We start from the raw sequence: 20,250 nt of genomic DNA, 5'->3' as shown, positions 1-20,250 counted from the left end.
AGGGCACCTACCATGCACGCCTTTATTGCGCGTGGAGGGAAGGCATAGTTTTCTCATTATTTTCCCCTAAACGGGGGAGACGCCGGGAGGTTGCCGAAATTTCGGGTGAAATACTATTATACTTGGACCTGTTTTGCACTTAAAAGAACAAGAGACTGGACTCAAATAAGAAAGAGCAGTGGACTTTCGAACTTGATGTAACACGAGCAGAGGACCTGAACAAAATTCAAATGATTCCTAAAGGTCAAATCCAAATAAAAAATCAAATCAAATTGGAACTAAAACTCAATCAAAAGAACTCGAATCAAATTTGACTGCAAGGAATAAATCTACTTGGACTCAAGCTAAAACAAATGTGCAAGGGTCTGTGTCAAGACTTGCGAATCCAAAATTTGCTTGAACATCAGGACTTGAGTCAGACTTGAACAATAAAAGACCCGTCGCATTCAACACGACTCACCCGCAAATGACTACAAACCACCTGAAATTGGCCAAAGGTGGTTTCAATGCAAAAGCAAGGGCTCTCCTACGAATACTACTAGGAGGTCGTAGCGGATACAACTGATCTCCAGCAAATGAATACTTGTAGATAACAACAATGTGTATGTCGTATGTACAACAAACCACTATGGACACAAGTACATCTCCTATGACAATTCCTACGAGGTCAAATGAACTATATTGGAAAACAACAGTAGTAAGTTGCAAAATTCACATACGACTGTCGTATGTGCTAATATGGATCTCTAATAAAAAAAAAAGCCTGTTGATTGAGAAGGCAATATTGGAGATCGGCAATCAAGGACCCCTTCCTACAAGCAAGTACAATCATCAAATCTACCTGAGATTGGTGAAAGGTGGATTTGGTACCGGTGCAAATAACTCTCCTACGATCATTCCTAGAAGATCGTGGTGGATACAACAATCCCCTGTAAATGACTACAAACCACTTATGGATAACAACAGTGAGAACCTCGTAAGCATAGCGAACCACTGTGGACACAAGTATTGATATCACCTACGACAGTAATGGTCAAAATCTACAAGTACACCGGGTACAAAGGCAGCCCGATGTACGAAGAGTACACTCCCTTGCAGAATCAGAAAGGAAGTTTGAACAAATTAGAACCAAATCTCCTGGTGTTCCAAAGTCTCCTCGTAGTTCTATACTCAAGAAGAAAACAATCCCGACATCCACAAATACCGGAAATAACAAGTCTACTACGCCGAAAAGCCTAAAAGGAGTTCTTTCCAAATCAGCAGTTTTTGACTCCAAAATCCAGAAAATCCTTCCCCGGTGAATGAGACAGGGGGGAGTCAATATCAAGACCACAACGCCACCGGATTTGCAACACTGGTACAAGCATACAGAAAGCGTGTATAAGCTCTTCAAGGAAATATTTTGCATTCAAATGACAAATACATGCATAACTACAAATATTTCAAAATACCCCTACACGTGCACCGTAGTTTGTATACACATAGGTACACAAGGGGTAAATACAATCTCAACCCGCATGGGCCCCGGCGAGCGTGTTATTGGTACACACGTGACGCCTATGGATGCTACGCGGGTTGACAAGTGAATTCAAGTTCGAATCCGATCCTTCTATACAGATCAATAGAAGTCGACAAGATTCGAACTACCTAACAAAATACATGCTTCTAGCGACAGGTGTATTTGTTTAAATACATTCATTTTAGGCCTTCAAGACCTAAAATCAAGAAAATTCACAACAAAAGGCATAAAGCCTGTGAAACCCGATCCCCTATCATTAAGTTGATAGGGGCGACAAGGTTCAATCAACAAATGAAAATGACCCCAAACATCCCGATGATGGCCGTGTTGATTGTTTATCTCAACCGGAGGGGTCCACAATATATTTCAAAAATGCCCTCAAACCTATATAAAATCCAAATATTTTTCAAATGACCCCAAACACCCCGATGATGGCCGTGTTGATTGCTTATCTCAACCAGAGGGGTTCACAAATACTTTCAAATGCCACCCAAATACTCCAAAAATCCAAAATCAATCCCAAAATCTTAAATATTTAAAATTGAAATCTATCCACCCTCCGCAATAGTTTGCCGAGGTGGACAAATTAAAATCAACTTCAGCTCACAAAGAGCCAAATGCCTAGTCGAAAATATCACTAGGATCCATTCTCAAACAATCTCCTGCCAGTAAGGACGTGGTACGTGTCCTCTAACCGGCGGTTTTGCCGCCAAATGGCACCGCAGGATAAACGGTTACGACGACCCGGGGCCCTCTGAACCGAGTGGTTTTGCCGCCAAATGGCACCACAATATACCGGTTATGGCCAGAGCCAATACGCTCCTTAATGGCATTAAATCGCTGCTACTATATGCCAGATACCACGTATATTCTGCGTATTTGATCGACGACTAGCCTTAATCGAAAGTTCCCTCTCGTGATCGGGAGGGTAATTAACTATAGGGGCTTGCGCCTATATGAAACCATAACTTATATCATAAAGTCCTCACAAAATGAGGGCGTAATCTCTGGATAGTGTCTTATCTACAAACCCATCTTCCTTCCAAAATTTACCTCGGAACTTATCAGTTAAAACTCCCTCGCACAAAACAAAAAAGAAATCGCGCGGCGGGGAGGCCGGGGCCGAATTTTCGGAGCCCACACTATCCACGATTGGTTACAAGAGAAATTAATGCATATAATATTTATTTTTACAATAGGAGCATAAGAACATAAGTTTTTTGTTAGTTATTTCCATAGGATTGAGTATATCCTTTGACTGTTAGTCTTGCTTTATATATTTTACAGAAAAGTTTATTTTTATCCTACATTTTTCTGTTCGTTTGATTGTTTAACGATCTCCTATGTGTGATTTTTTTTTTCTCGGAGCATCATCTCCTCTCTCATAGCTTCTTTCAAATTCTTGTTTTCAAGTGCTAATATTTATAAAGAAAACTTTATGGGTAGGAGAAAAATTTTGAAAGATATGTTTTGAAAGATTGGATACATAAGAGAATGTGTAATGATTGATTGATCATTGCTATTTGATAACGGTGTTGATGCTTAAGTTTGTTAGAGATTTTTGTTGGGTGTATTTCTTCTTATATGGACTTGAAGAGGTGCAGTTTTTGGACTTTTGGAGGTTTGTGTTATAAGAATGCTAGATGAATAATAGTTGCTTCATCAAATTTATTTTCTAGTTAAAGTTATACTCTTGAAGATGAGATAAAATTTTTTTTGCTTCTCATCAAATGGGACATCTTTTGAAGTAAATAATTTTTTGGTAGTAGGATGATAATATTAGTACTATTTATAAGTGGAGGGATGCCCAATAAATACACATTTGAGGATCAATTTTACTTGTGTTTTGTTTTTTGGATATGGATATTAGCAATGCACTTTAAGATTATTAGAGGAATTTTTTAATAGAAATTTATTTGTGGGGTAGAATTCAATCAGATAATTTACAATTTTTTAAAAATTATTTATTTTTAACAGTATTCTGTTAATTAGATGTGGTAGTTAGAACTGTTTATCCCTAGTATCTTTTTGGCTCCTAATTCTGGGAGAGAAGAGTTTTGGTGACTTCTAGTAGATGAGATTTTTTTCTTTAATTGACGAGTCTTAGGATAAGAGTTTGTTAGAGATTTTTGTTGGGTTGATTTCTTATTATATGGACTTGAAGAGGTATATTGTTTGGATTTTTGGAGGTTTGTGTTATAAGAATGTTAGATGAAAAGTAGTGGCTTCATCAAAATTTTCTTATAGTTGAAAGTTATCCTCTTGAAGACGAGTTAAAAAAATTTGCTTCTCATCAAATGTGACATCTTTTGAAGTAAATAATTTTTTTTGGTGGTAGGTTGATAATACTTGTACTATTTTTGAGTGGAGGGATGCCCAATAAAGACACATTTGACGGCTTTAGGATCAATTTTACCTTTGTTTTGTTTATGGATATGGATATTAGCAAATGCACCTCAATATTTTTAGAGGAATTTTTTATAGAAATTTATTTGTGGGGTAGAATTCAGTATGATAATTTACAATTTTTTTAAAATCAATTACTTTTGAGAGTATTCTATTAATTAGATATGTTGTAGTTAGAATTGTTTCTCCCTAGTATCCTTTTGGCTCCTAATGCTTGTAAGAAAAGAGTTCTGGTGACTTTTAGAGATGTGATTTTTTTCTTTATATCACTCCATTTTATTGGTGAGTGTTAGGCTAAGAGGATTAGTGTGGATGATTTATTCTTTCTCGAAGAATGATAAGAATATGGGATTCAAGTCATCATAAGTATTATAAATATGACATACCTTGATGTTATTATTGAATTTTTTTTGTATCATTGTAGTAAAATAGGGAGAATAATGTTGTTATTAGATTTTTGTTTGATAAGAAATACCCATATCATTCAAGTGTAATCATCAATAAAGGTGATAGATCTTGTAGCTTAAGAAATATTGGGGGTTTTAGAAGGTCACCAAATGTCAAACGGAGCATTTAGATAAAGGGTAGAGAATTTAGAATCACTTTCAGAAAAAATAACGTGATGATGTTGATGTTTGGTAATTTCACAAGTCTCACAATGAAAATATTTTATATTTACATTCAAAAAAGAAAAAGGAAACATATATTATAAGGTTTTGAAAGATGAATGTCATCGACTATAATGATGTTCCCTAAAATTTTTGTATCAAAGGTGAAAAAAATAAATATAATAAATATTTTTCGTCTTCAAGAATATATAGCTCATTGTTTTTACTCTAGCTCGCTCAATCATCATTCATGTAGTGAGGTCTTGAAATACATAATGATTAGCAAAAATGTTTACATTACAATGGTTTTTAGTATTTTTTTGGATTGATAAAAGATATATTAGAATATGAGAAACATGTAGTGCATTATTGAGAGTAAATGCGGAGAAAATTATAAGATTTTCTTGAACTCTGATAGGTTTACTCTTTTTGGTGATCTTTATTCCATCATAATATGGAGGTTTTTCATAGAGTTTCCATCATTTGTTTCTGTTTTTTTTTCTTTGTGCAAAGTTGCACCATTATTGGATGAAGACTTTGTCCTTCTTTAAGGAAACAATAAGTCCCTTACCTTTGAATTTGGTGGTTGTCATAGTAGATGTTTTGGGGTTGGAGTGTTGCATCCTTCTCCTTATTTGGCTCGCATGAGAGAAAAAAAATCTTATTTAGTAGTATTGGGATTTTCTCTACTTAAGATTTAAAGACAAATTTGGTTGAAATCATTATTAAGTCTAACAAGAAAATTAAACATTCTTACTCTTTCTACAAATTGCTTGAGAATTATTGCATCATTGCATTATGTCATCTTTATATCTTTGTAGTAATCTAATTCAAGTCAATAAACCTTCATTGCGTTAAAGTACTCCATAACAAGAGAGTTACCTTGCTTGGTTGTTAAAATCTTAGTTTTGATCTTGTAGATGAGGATAGCATCATTCACTTTTAAGTACATTTTTAATGGCATCCCATTTTTTTTTGTGGTAGGGAGTAACATATATGGCTTACTGATTTTAGGCATTATGGTATTCCACTATTATGTTATGATCATGGAATTTGTTTCATCCAAAAGTACCAATTTGGGTCTTTCAACTCTGGAGAAGGTTTCTCATGATATTTTTCCCTTTTCTTTCATAAAGTCTTTCACAATTTGGGACCATTTCTCCTATTTAGGCATCATAAGGCTTGTAGCCTTTGGAGTTTTCCTTTAGTCTGATTTTATCATTCATGATGGTCGACTCTTTGGAAGGAAAGTTAAAAAAACCAATCATAATTAAGAGGAAATAGCAGGATAGGAAGAGAGAAAAATCAAATATTGAAAGACGAAAATCCTTGCCTCACTCTAACCATGTAGAAAAATAAAAAGGTAAAAAAAACTATGAATTTTACTGTTTGATTCTTTATAAAGTGTGGAAGTACTTCAAATGGTTTTGCAATGGAAATAAATCAAAGCTATTGATAAAAAAAAGGAAAAGAAAATCAGAAAAGGGGGCTGGCAGATATAATAGAAAGAGGCACACGGATTGCAATCTATATAGGCCATAAAGGATTCATCCCAAAGTTGGTTGATTTGTGGGTCCGATGATCCTTCACTTGGTTTTCAATCTGCATGAATAATATTAAAAAGGAAGTGGCGGGTCATTGCAGCTTTTATTGGATTTTCCCTTGTTGGCACCCCTTCTCTTTTTCTGTAAATTGATTATTTGATTTTTTATTTTTTCTATTTGGCCAATACCAATTTGAATTTAACTTGGGCCCTTTTGCTTTGTCTTACTGTTATTTCTATGACGATTGATTGTAGATTGCCCAAGTTACCAATGGGTGGACATGGAAATCCTAAAATCCTAGACTTAATTGATCAAAGAAACTGATTGTGCTTTCTGTCTTGCTGAAGGGAAGTAAATGTTGAAACATTAAGGTTTGCTTGAAAATCCAAAGAAGATCCAAGATGAGGAGAACGGAAAGAGTGCTTTGCACTGGATAGTTTTGAGTGGATTGCACTATTGTAACAACTAGCTTTCCTCCTAATGGTAATATCATATCTTCATGACCTTACAAGTCACAAAAGTCTAGTGGGTTCACAAAGTTTTAACTAATCAGTCTTACATGATACTAGCAATTGTAGTAATAAGCCTCCTCCACTTCGAAGCTAAAGATTGATGACGGGCCTTGATCCCAATGGAGAGGCTATTGGAGATGAAATAGTGTGTGGAATTAAGTTTTAGAGATGATATTACGAGTGGGAAGAGAGAGGGGTATTAGGGGGGTCGCCATGCAGAGGTGGTTGAAAGATTAATCTATTGTCTATATTTATATGAAGAAGCCATAATGAGATAATTTTCCACCAAAAGCAAGCCATTTAAAATTTGAGCACTCTAAATTTTAAAGAAATTTATTAATTCGGTAGAAAAAAAATGTATTATCCTTTTTCTAAAATGTCAAGTTATATCTATTATTCTATCCAATCCATTTATATCTATATACTATAGATTAATACATATGGGAGATATTACCTTACATTTCGAAAACTAAACATAATAAATATTGCAATTTCAAAATGAATTTGTCATATTTTTTAAAAATTATTTTTTTAATCTTAGGACAAGATATTTTCAAATGCTAATGGCATAATTCAAAGTTGATTTTGAGTTGACTCGAATCATTTTATAGTCATTTCAGCTAAGCTCGAATTGATTTTTATTTTGATTTAAGCAAGAATCAAAATTTTCTAATTTTGTGTCAAGCTAAACTTGCTCAAACTTGACTTGATATCAGCCTTAATCAAATATAAGAAATGTAATCTGTATTGTGTGTACACCCTTAATTAATATATTCTCACCTTAACGTAGAGAACTAAATTGAAATGAATTTTATCCGTCCTCTTTTTATATGAATCATCCCATTTATTGTATAGGGTAACTTTCTTTTATATACTTAACGGGGATGGTAGATTACTCAATAAACTATTCACGAACCTGTATTTAGTCCTGTAGAATTTTTGCAATTGCAAATTTAAACCATTCTCACCTTGAAGGACAAAACATCAATGATCTCAAGACTGAAGGGTGAGTGTTGAAGGGTAAGACCAGAGAAGAAGCTCTAGGAGGATTCAAGGGAAGAAAACACAAGAGGGAAGGTAGAAGGGAGTAGTGGGTGAGACCTTGTGACATGGCATGTGTGGATGGAAAGGAGAAGGGTTAGTCTATAATCCATTATATGTAATTTAGGAAGAGTGTAGGCTATAAAAGAAATGTGGGTTATCCATCCAAAGTAAAACTCTAAAGCAATATATATCCAACATAATTCAACCTTTTAACTTATATTTTATTGTTGAAGGGGAAAAGGAAAAAAAAAGCATAAATTTCAGGATAATGTTTACTTGGGGACTTGAACTTATGTGTGGGGAGACCACCTGTGAGCCACTGAGCCAATACACCATAAGTGCATAACTCAAACATGTTGGTTGCACTGTAGTTGATTGTAAGCATCATTTTTCTCATCCAGTGAATTTTGAACAGTGAGATTACATCGTCAAAATCAAGACCTTTAAGCTTAGTTAACATTATAAGAATTAGTTAGGATATAAATCCTTAAGATTTTTGAGTAATTTGGCTATTAATCGAGAATAAAAAATAATGGGCTAATCTAAGTAATGATGTTTAAAAAGCTTAGGCCCTAGTCATATAATGCGTTTTATCCCCTAATGTTTCCTTTGATTTGAATTACTTTTGTATTTAATGTTATTCATTTTAGTGTTATTCATGTTGAGGTTTGCTATCAACACAAACATTCATAAAAGTTTATAGACGGCTGGATCTTCATAAAAATTTTTTAAGTACTTTATGGACCAGTAAAAGGTTGTGGGATTCAGCGAAATTTTGTTTCTTAGCTAATTCTAAGAGCAAAATAATTGAAAATGAAGTGAATAGTAATTGTGCATGCTTAGTATTTTTCAAGAATCATCTTTTTTTCTTTTCTGGGCTGTTTCTTAGGGTTCTAAGTTTACATGCCATAAAGATGGTTAGCTAAATCATTTTAGAATGTTATTAAATATTTATTATATCAATTTGGTGTATGTGGCCTTATTCCTTATTTCTTTGGCCCTTTATTGAAAAACAAGCCAAAAATATGTGTAGGAAAAATATAGCTATTCATGGAGAAGTATAGCAGTCTATCCTAACATAAAATTGTTTCAATCCTGAGCTGAGCAGATCTGATCCATGCTATTGAGTATCGAATCAGCGAAGTGTTCAATCTTGATATTCAACGAAATAATTGGTTTCCATTTCAATTGAGCCTATTTTGTGCTATCTATCTATTTTTTTGCCATTTATCTGGAATATATGATTGGAATTCATGGCCATTATCTTCTACCCATGTCGCACTTTTTCACAATTTTAAAGCAAGGTTGCCCCAAATTTAGTGGTAAATGTTGGCTATGCTTTGATTGGGCATTTCTGTTGGCGTGGGTTGTGGGTGAAGGCAGTGCTTAAATTTTTATTTAAGCGGGAATGAGGATCCATATGCACCTGATAGGAATCTGTTCTCCACACATCAAAAACAACAATAACGAAGAAAAAACATAGTAGAAATCAACAAGGAAGATTTTAATATTAGCACAACAAACCAAGATACAAGTTGATCTACCATTCGCAAGTTAGATAAACTCTCAATAAAACCTAGGCGTCGCTAGGAACAACCTAATTAATCCTAAATATCCCTCTTCCTAATTCCATCCCAAACTTGAATTCAAATCATCTTCCCTAAATAAACCATCCTAATTCTTTACAAAATCTGAATTCAAATTAGTCATTTTTTTCCTAAATAATCTTCTTAATTCTCTCCCAAATATGAATTCAAATCAACCCTCTTTCCCTAAATAAACCTTCTTAATCCCCTCGCAATTTTGGTTTTATATGGTAAGTAATTAAAGGTAGAATTAAGCCCATTTTACCTCCCCTCTCCTTGCCTGCCTCCCGCACTAGTGGGCCCACAGGGCTTTTTCGCCCACTAGCTAGATCGACCCCCTTATTGGGGCTAGGTTGATTAGCTTGACCAGCTTAGCTGGTCCATCAATACTTTCCTCCCATAGAGCCACCTTTTCTCAAGGTGGAATGAAAGAAACTGGGGCTAAACCACCACTAGATTAGAACATGGACTGATGCTGGGTTAAATGATCCCTGCCTCCAGTATCTCCCTGATCAATTTCTTGATTTCATCCTTCTGGATTTGGAGATAACAGTACAAACAAACATTGATAGGTGAGACTCTCCTTCAAGATGATAGCGTGCTAGTGTTTTTGTGAAGGTGACAACATTTAAACTGGTTGGAATGCCTCTCGATATTGTTGTAAGAGTGACTGAATAATGTTTGGTGTTACTTTTTTATCCCCATCTTCTTCTCCTTCCAAATTCTGTAGCTCAACCAAAAATCCCACTCCTTCACCCTGTCCCCTCTTGGAAGTGGCTACAAAAGTGGCATCCCCTCATCTTACAACAATATCGACACCTGTTCATCCCTCATCATTCCTATATTTTAGGGGTTTCCCCACTTGTTCGGTCAATGGTGTCCTTGCCTCCAATGATGCCGTCTTGGCTTGAAACTCTAACATCCTTTTCATCATGTCTTCTAGATTCGAAAGTTTTCCCTCAATTGCTGAAATTCGCTTTCCAAATTCAGATTTCAGATTTTCAACTTTCCCATCAAGCCTCTTCTCTAACACATCAACCTTCTTATCCTCAACAGGTCTAAAAAAAGGTGCTCTGATACCAATTTGATAGAAATATGATCTCTTCATAGCATAAACAGTAATAACGAAGAAAAAGCACAGCAGAAATCAACTAGGAAGACTTTTAGACCGGCACAACAAACCAAGATATAATATCTACTATTTGAGAGATAAATCGACTCTCCACAACCCTAGGCACTGCTAGGAACAATCTCAAAGAAAACTACTGTCAAACATGGTTCACATAATGAAAATAAATAACCTAATTAACCCAAAATAACCCTTCCAAAATTGAAATCAAATCAACCCTCTTTTCCTTAATAATCCTTCATAATTCCCTCATAAATCTGAATTCAAATCAGTCCTCTTTCCCTAAATAAATCTTCCTAATTCTCTCCCAAATCTAAATTCAAATTAACCCTCTTTCCCTAAATAAACTTTCCTAATTCTCTCCCAAATCTGAATTCAAATCACAACCCTAGGCGCTGCTAGGAACAACTTCAAGTGTGCAGGTTTTATGATCTACTTCAATTTATGAGAAGAAATAAATATGGGCCTTTGGTTTGTATGGACCTCTGTCAATTGATCTATTTTAATTGGTTGTACTATTCCTTTTATTTTTGGGAGTAACTTCATTGACTATAAGTGAGAGAGACTTGAAGACTTTTGGGAGAAGGTAGTCTCCTTATACAAGCATGTGGCCTGATTTGGTGATTTTTTTCATTCTTTTTATTTCCTAGTCAAAAATTTGTCCACGGATTGATCATGTTGATTTTTTTCCAAATTTTGATATAATCTAGTTTTCAATGGGGATGTAGATTTTAACATGATATTTAACTTTCGTAATTCAAATTTTCTATTTATTATTTTAGTCTTCGACTGTATCGATATCCACAGATTTAGAGGAATGAGATAGATAGAGAGGCTCATCAGAGAGATACTTGAGGCAGGGTTGGGGGGAAGCAACAACATAAGCCTTCGAGTAGTTGAAGAAAGTCATGACCTGTGTGCCAGTATTAGGACTTCGTGACTTCAACATACCATTTGTGGTGGAGACGATGCATCAGGATATAGACTAGCGGCAATACACATGCAACATCATCAACCTATTGCTTATTTTAGCTAGGTGCTCATGACCAAGGCGAGGCTTAAGTCCGTATACAAGCGGTAGTTGATGGAGATTATCTCAGCCATCCAAAAGTGGCAACCCTATCGAGGAAGATAAACAAAACATATTGGACAGCTTTATCAGTACTTATGGTCTGAGACTGGGAAGCCTTGAGACACGAGAGCAAACAGGATGAGGGTCTGAAGAAGATTAGAGCTGAGTTGTTGCAGGACTCAGATAATCATTTCTATTACAAACTGAGAAGACCCCAGTTGCTTACATCAGGGGCAATTCATCTTATCGAGGACATCGGGGTACATTCCTAAGCTGTTGCAAGAGTTTCATAGCATCACAGTTGGAGGACACTCAGGAATTCAGAAAACCTACAGTCGGTTGTCTGTGGAGTTATACTGGGTGGGGATGCATCGAGATGTAAAAGACTAGGTGGCGAGATATGATGTGTGCCAGCAACACAAGTACTTGGCCATGGCACTAGGAGGATTACTATAACCTCTAGCTCTATCGATGAGGGTGTGGGAGGAGGTGACGATGGATTTCATTGAGGGTTTGTCACGTTCAGAGGGATTTTCTATGATACTACTAGTATTATATCGTCTGTGAAAGTATGAATACTTGATCCCACTGAAGCATCCTTACTTCGCGGCCTCTGTGGCTACTGCTTTCATATGAGAGGTGGTGAGCTTACATGGATTTCCATAGTCCATTGTGTCAGATAGAGACAAAGTGTTCCTCAGTCATTTCTCAAAGGAGTTGTTCCACTTATAAGGAACAATCCTGAAGCAGAGCACAGCATAACATCCCCCGATAGATGGTCAAATAGAGGTGGTCAACATAAGCATGGAGACCTATTTGCGATGTTTTATATCAAATACACATAAGAGTTGAGCAACGTTGATTACTTGGGCCGAGTAGTGGTACAACACTTTATACAATTCAGCAGCATAGACCACCCCTTTCAGGAATCTCTATTAGAGAGATCCACCTCATTTGATACATTATGGGCATATCACTAGATTAGTACTTAGAGAAGAGAGATAGGATATTAGCATAGCTTAAGGGACATCTGTTGAGGGCCCAAAAGATCATGAAGTGAAAGGCTGATAAGCTCATGAGAGAAGTACACTTCGAGCCAAGAGACCTGGTTTACTTGAAGTTGAGATCCTACCGACAGAAGTCACTAGCCAGGAGGAGGATTGAAAAATTGTCCCAATGATACTTTGGGCCTTATGAGATTTTGGAGCACATCGGAGTAGTGGCCTATTGATTAGGATTATCACCTTCGTTAGCATTGCACCTAATATATCATGTCTCACAGTTGAGGCGTGCGATAGGAGATCATACACCGTCATCATTACCCTCGACTTTGATAGAAGACATGGAGGCTATTTGGAGCCCCTAGAAGTAGTGGGGCTGCACCTAGGAGAGACAGACACAAAGGAGGTACTAATCAAGTGAAAGGATTTGTTGGAGGATGAAGCCACATGGGATACGAGATGGTCAAGAAATCATTCTCATCCTTTCTCCTTGAGGACAAGATCCATCTTTGGTTGGGGTAGAGGGTGCGTATTAATATGCTAGGGGGGCCCACCAAGCAGGCCCAATTGGCTTGCCTAGCCTAAGCCGAACCATCCAGTTGGCTAAGAGGAATCAGGGGCACATGAGGGGAAGTTTTGGCTTCCCTTTTTGGGACCAGGGGAGCTATCATTCATTATGTAAGGAGGAGGAATTAAGGAGGAGCTATTTAGGAATGTTTTAATTGTGTTTATTGCGTGTTATGACTATTCAAGGGGGAGTTTTGTTTAGGGTTTTCATCTTATGTGTGCTGAGTTTATTTTGCTCTTTAGGGATATGTTTTCTAGAGGCAACTATGATTTGTGGGGAGATGATCTATATCTTGAATAGTTGGTCAATTTTATCTTTCATTACTCTTGGAGTAATAAAAAATTAGCCTCATTTTTTTCCTGCATTTTCTTCTTATCTATTTTGTTGTCTTTGCTTCCAAGTCACGTCATCTTCACCAATGCTTTAACCTTAATCTATTTTGTGAAGTACTTGATTATGACCGGGATGAACTTATGCCCCCTTGTTAGAGAAAATATACTAATTTGATCCATTTCTCTGACCAACAATAGCCCATAGTTTTGAAATCAACTGCAACTTATGTGATGATTGAAGTTGCTTGGTAGTGAACTTATTTCATTCGTGGCTCTTCTTAGAGTTGATGTTTTCATCCTTTTTTAGAATTAGTCGGCATTTATATGATTAAACTTCTCGTGTCCTCATATTGCAAACGTTTTCATCCTGCAATTGTATTCCTTGGCATTTATATGATTGTTAATGAATTCAAGTAACTCGGATAGTGTTCTCGGCTATTGTTGGTTGAGTGCATGTCGTAGAGGTCCTTCATAAAGAACTTGGGTTAAGGAAGCTTGAGCTACTGCCGGATCTAGATGTTTCATGTCTACCATTTCCTTTTGGAATCACATAATGAAACTCTTCATAGATTCACCTAGTTCCTAACTCATTTGCTATAAAGCTTGCAAATTATTTAGCAATCATTGTGTGTTGGTAAAATGAGTGATGAGCATTCTCCTTAATTTAATGAATTAGGTGATGACTCAAGTGGAAAGGTGATTATTTGAAAGCTGTAAAGAGCAGCTTGCACATTGTAGCATCATTGATGTCGAGCCATGAAATAGTAGATTCAAAATAGAAGATATGATCTATAAGATTTGTCCTCCCCTTGTATGAATCCAAGTGGGATCTTGAACTTTATCTAGAGCTTCTCTTTTACTATCTTCCAAGAGAAAGCTTTGGTCAATGACATCTTTCTCTTCTCAGACTGAGTTTCTTCTCAGCAATGAGAGGATGTTGCACCTTCATTATCATGGTAGTAGGTTTCATGAACATTCGATGTTGAAGCTAACATCCTTACTATATATAGTTTCCTCCATTCGACAAAATAAAAGGATCTCATCGATAACTCAACGTGAGAAGTGGTCCTCGGCATTCGCTCCAATGTGACTTGATCATTTGAGTCATCGTCTCTTTGAACTCTGTGATCTGCCTTATAGTTATCAACTCCTGTTGTTTCACCATATTTATGGATCATTTCATGTTCTGTAATTCTTCTTCATGCAATGCTCCTCTTCTATAGTTTGTGGAATACTCTACCCTCACTACACCTTTTAGGGTGTTGCAACCAATATTGTCCATTGATCGCGTCCCAACTTTACTAAGAACATTGTGTGAAGAGAGTAAAGAAAGGGAGAAACAGAATTCTAGGGAGATAGCTTTTGTTTTCCTTAAATGGGTTTGAGTTCAAAAGATTGCATAACCTGAGCTCCACCTCTAGCCCTCTATTTATAGATTTGGATTAGGGCTTTGGTCGCTATAAGAATGGCTACATAGACACCTGTAAAATAATGATGAGCCTTAGGTGCTATGTAGCCCAACTTACATACATATATTAGTTAGTAACCTCATGTCATCAAACTTCCCAGTCGGGTTATGAAAGTTGCCCTCATGGCTTGAGGGAGTCCCTCACTTTGGAGAGTTCTTTGGAAACATTGTCGAGCTTGTCCCAAGCTAGATGGATTTCATGTGAATCAGGTCGGCTTCAGCTATGGTCAGGTCTATGGATAGAAAATATAAGAATTTACATTAGGTGGAATTCAGAGTTGTAAGCACATTAGAAAAAAGAGCAAGTGAAGGAGATGAAAACAAGGATACAATGGTTTGAAGAGAGAGAATTCGAGTAACTTTTGGTTAAGGCATGAAACTGGATATCTTTAGACTGGAGATTATCGTTATCCTCCTGTTTTGATATAATGATGTTGTTAGATGCGATGGTTTCGGTGTGATTTTGATCCATCAACTTTTTTTCTTAAATTAGTATGTTTCTGGTGTAGCAACTATGAGCCCCTATTTGATATTGTGAGGGTTTGATGGAATAACATTAGGGTTGCTTATAATTTTTATAATGGTATGCTATGATAGCATGATATTGTTTACTTAGGAGCTTGTTTGATACAGTATTGAACACAAACTTTGTTTAATAACTATTTATGATGTTTGTTTTGACGTTTTAATGGAATTATTGTATTTGAATTGCATTGGGTTTCCAGTCTGATCTCTTATGGAATGCGGCATTAAGACTTTAAGAGCATGGGACAAATCACCATATATTTGAGGCTTACATGTCATTTTAAGATGTTAGACAATCCATAAAACAATGTATTTAGATGACTTTTATCCTAACATCCTTAAAGCTACTAATCTGCTATCAATAACCAAGAGTTTTGGCCAACCTTATGATATATTTGGGCTGCTCTAGGCTTTCTATCTTATTATTTCAGTCCGTAAATAGTAATTATTCATAACTAAAAGGAAATTTTAATGGAACTGAAGCAACCATTTTGCCATCTTAGAGTGCATCTAGTTTTTGTTTTGATGCAAATTGTTCGCATTTTTTAGAGCTGGTGGTGAACCTAATAATGGAATGCTTTCCCGTTCTGTTTTAATGTTGCAGGTTGCTTTCAGGACAAAAGTTTTCCATCCAAATATTAACAGCAATGGTAGTATTTGCTTGGACATCCTCAAGGAACAATGGAGCCCTGCGTTAACAATCTCCAAGGTTAAAATTCCTTGAGATGTTTTAATTTCCTTTCATTATTTGCGGAAAAAAGTTCTCTTTTTAAATTTTTTTTTTATTGTGATGATACCTGGTTTACTGATGTAAATAAACCGGGCTAATTACCCTTTTCCCTAGAAGTATTCATGGAATTTCATTTTGTTCTTAAATTGACTAGTGGTAGAGTAACATGGTATAAAGTGAATGGTTCATTATGCTTGGACATCGAACCAAAATTTCTTGACAAACTTAATTTTGAAATATAATGTGTCATTTCACATAAGTTTATCTCAATCAGGCCTTGCTAAAAATTTGGTGCTTTGTAAATTTCTTATCCCATTTTTATTTCCATGCAATGTAAGCCTCTGCTTTTCCCCTATTTCTCAAGTTTGATGTTATGACTTAAAAGAAGTACAAAACACACTTTTTTTTTTGTCTTCCCAACATTTCAAGCCATTACTAAGCATTTGAAGATGGCAGTGCATAATTATGGTTGGCATTCATTCGTTTGTCATGTACATTTTCCTGAGCAAATTTGAATGGTTGTCCTTTTGTTAGGTTCTACTCTCCATCTGTTCCCTCTTGACTGACCCGAACCCAGATGATCCATTGGTTCCTGAGATCGCACATATGTATAAAACGGACCGTGCCAAGTATGAGACCACGGCAAGGAGCTGGACGCAAAAGTATGCAATGGGCTAGGCCAGGATTGATCAATTCTGATTTCCTTCTTAATACTCTATGCGGGGAGGTATCTATATTGTTATTTTTATGTCACGAATGTAAAATTGTTTGTCCTTGTCCATCATCCTATTGCTGAAACTTGGGAAGGAAATCCCCAATTGACTTGCTAGGAAGAAATTAAGAAGATGAATGACAGATTTCTGCTAATGCAGCTTTTTATTTTGCTTTCGTGTGTAAATTATGCGAATTAGGTTTCTTGATTTCATCGTGTCATGAAAGCATTGAGGACGCATAGTTTAGAATTCCTGTATGATATTATTTTGTCAAAACAAAGATGCTGGGCCATGAAGGTATATTTAGCCAACAATTGAAGGTAAATTTACAGACACATCACATATATAATGTTCATATTCAAGAGTTTCTTCGGTAAGTATTAACACATTTAAGTGGGGTGAAGATTATTTCCTTTTTATGCACTTTAGTTTAATCTTTGTTATGCTGTCTTCTTACAGAGGATCAGCTAAACCAAAGGGATGAAACCTGAACATGTTCTTACAGATGCGGGAGGACTTGTGCACTAAAATTTGTTTTAATTTAAAACTGGTAAGTATATTGATGAGGGTTAATATTCTTACAAATGAAGTCTTTGGATCACATGAAAATATATGGATAAGTTGATTGTGACTAACAATAAAAGATTTTGATTCAAATTTTTTAAAAGAAAAAATGGGGCTCAATCTAATTCAAATAGTTTTAATAGATAAATTAAAAGTTATAATGTTATGCTATTTTATATTGACTCATTGTACTGTACGGAAAAATTATATTATCTATTCTTTGATAAAATGATTAAATTATTAATTTTCAGCATTATTTATATAAATGAAATGGTAGATTTTTTTAATGATAATAGAAAGAATTTATTAATATAATTTTTTAATTTAATATACATATTTTTTTGTTGAATTAATAATGAAATAAAAAATAATTAATTCATATTTAGAAAACAAAATTAAAATTTTATTGTAAATATGATATAATAGTCTGACATTGATATATTAAATTAAAAGTATGGAATGTATATTAAATTTATTTTAATTCATTTACAAATTAATTGATAAGTTATAATAAATTTTACTATCTTATAACAAGATAACAATTTTCTTTCACAATAAGATTAATCGTGAATTAGCAAGAGAAATGTTACTAATCAATAAAGTTTTTCAATAGAAATTAATTTTTGGATTTAACAAAATATAAGTGAGTATAATAGTTTAGAATTTATAATTAAATATATATTTTATAAATATCTTGAAATATATTTTATATTTGGAGGCCTTTTTATTGAAGTTATTATGGATGTTCTACTTTTCAAAATAAGGGGTAAGATTGAGAGGTTGAAAATATATATCCTTGAGATAGAAAAATGTTTGAAGTATTGCCATATTAAAATAATAATTTACTTATTAAATTTGCAGAGAATAGAATTGCACCATATAGCCACTGAAAATTAATTTGCTGATATCTTTATAAAACCAATGGCCTTTGAAACATTTAACACCTTAAGAATCAGATTATGTGTGATAGATATTCATGCTTGAAATTGATGATATATGTTTATGTTTCTATTTTCTTGTTTGATTTATATTTTTATTTCTTTTTATGTGTTTTTGTTTTATCTTTTTGGTTTTTCTGTTATTTTTCTTCAATGTTTTGAGAATCAGATCACTACTCACTCCTATTGTGAAATTTTTTAAATGACATTTTTTCTTTAGTTTTATTTAGAAATATGTAAGCAGTGTTTGACTTCTTTAAAATAGTTAAAGGAACAAACATTACTGATTATTTCTCTTCATCTAACTCATGTAGTGGTGTATTTTCTTTTTGAATCAAAATCAATTTCAAATTAAAAATTGGAATTTGAAATAGAGATCTATTTTATCTTTCTACAGTAATATATCTCATATGAATAATATTCCAAGTGAATGAGTCAATTTCAAGTTTTTTTATCCAAGTTAAATTTATCATATGGATATGATTCTATTTTGTAGTTTACTATTCTTTATATTAGAGAATGTATTTTTCTTCTCTTATATTTGGAAGATCATATCATAAATAAGAGTTTTTAAAGGTTTTGAAAAGAATCAAACTAAAAAAAAATGACAAGAGACATAAAAAAAAGTCCAAAATTAAAAAGATGTGCAATAATAACAAAATAATTACAAGAAACACAAAGTGTAAACATTTAACAAATTTATTTTAATTCATTTACAAATTAATTGCTATGTTATAATAAATTTTATATCTTATAACAATTTCTTGAACGATTCTTTTGACTATGCAATTTAAATATTTTATGTTAATAAGATTAATCATGAATTAGCAAGAGAAATGTTACTAATCAATAAAGTTTTCAATAGAAATTAATTTTTGGATATAACAAAATATAAGTGAGTGTAATAGTTTAGAATTTATAATTAAATACATATTTATATATATCTCTAAATATATTTTATATTTGGTGGCCTTTTTATTGAAGTTATTATGGATGTTCTACTTTTCTAAATAAGGGGTAAGATTGAGAGGTAGAAAATAGATATCGTTGAGATAGAAAAATGTTTGAAGTATTGACATATTAAAATAATAATTTACATACTACAAATGCATAGTATAGAGCTACACCATATAGCCACTAAAAATTAACTTGTTGATATCTTTACAAAATTATTGGCCTTTGAAATATTTATCACCTTAAGAATCAGAGTAGGTGTGATAGACATTCATGCTTATAATTAATGATTTATATTTAGGTTTCTATTTTTTCTGTTTGATTTATATGTTTATTTCTTTTTATGTGTTTTTGTTTTATGTTTTTGATTTTTCTGATGCTTTCCTTAATAGTTTTAAGAATCAGATCACTGCTCACACGTGTTGTGCAATTTTTTAAATGGCATTTTTGCCTTATTTTATTTAGAAATATGTAAGCAGTGATTGACTTCTCTAAAATAGTTAAAGGAAGAAACATTACTGATTATTTCTATTCCTCTAACTCATGTAGTGGTGTATTTTCTTTTTGAATCAAAATCTATTTCAAATTAAAAATTAGAATTTGAAATATTGAACTATTTTATCTTTCTACAGCAACTATCTTATATGAATAATATTCTAAATGAATGAGTCAATTTTAAGTTTTTTTAATCCAGATTGTTAAATTTATCATATGGATATGATTCTATTTTGTAGTTTACTCTTTTTTATATCACAACTAAGAGTCCTTAAAGATTTTGAAAAGAATCAAATTCAAAAAATGACAAGCGGCACTAAATAAGCCCAAAACTAAAAATATTTGCTATGACAATAAAATAATTACAAGAAACACAAAGCATATCAAAAATTAAAAGATGCGCAAAGTGCATCAAATAATTGAAAAAGATGCACAAAATGAGACCACAAAGAAAAAAATCTTCCTTTTCTTTCAAATCTTTAAATCTTAGAAAAATTCATGTGCCACTTGATATCTTCAAACACTTGAACTTGAAAAGCATG

General features: G+C 34.0%; 1 protein-coding gene across 2 annotated transcripts in view; it reads left to right on the top strand.

Moving 5' to 3' along the window:
• Positions 1-17,071, top strand: part of LOC110113067 (ubiquitin-conjugating enzyme E2-17 kDa) — a 58,729-nt gene extending 41,658 nt beyond the window's left edge. For both annotated transcript variants that reach the window (XM_020845488.2, XM_020845489.2), the window contains exons 4-5: positions 15,919-16,023; positions 16,579-17,071. In XM_020845488.2, the coding sequence (XP_020701147.1) occupies positions 15,919-16,023; positions 16,579-16,722 (249 nt within the window). In that variant the 3' untranslated portion in view covers positions 16,723-17,071. The remainder of the gene's footprint in view (positions 1-15,918; positions 16,024-16,578) is intronic.
• Positions 17,072-20,250: the final 3,179 nt, after the last annotated feature.

This window comes from Dendrobium catenatum, unplaced genomic scaffold (assembly GCF_001605985.2).
Source record: "Dendrobium catenatum unplaced genomic scaffold, ASM160598v2 fragScaff_scaffold_1284, whole genome shotgun sequence".
Classification (NCBI taxonomy): domain Eukaryota; kingdom Viridiplantae; phylum Streptophyta; class Magnoliopsida; order Asparagales; family Orchidaceae; genus Dendrobium; species Dendrobium catenatum.
Note: the sequence above shows the minus strand (reverse complement) of the source record. Positions and strands in the feature narration are given on the sequence as shown.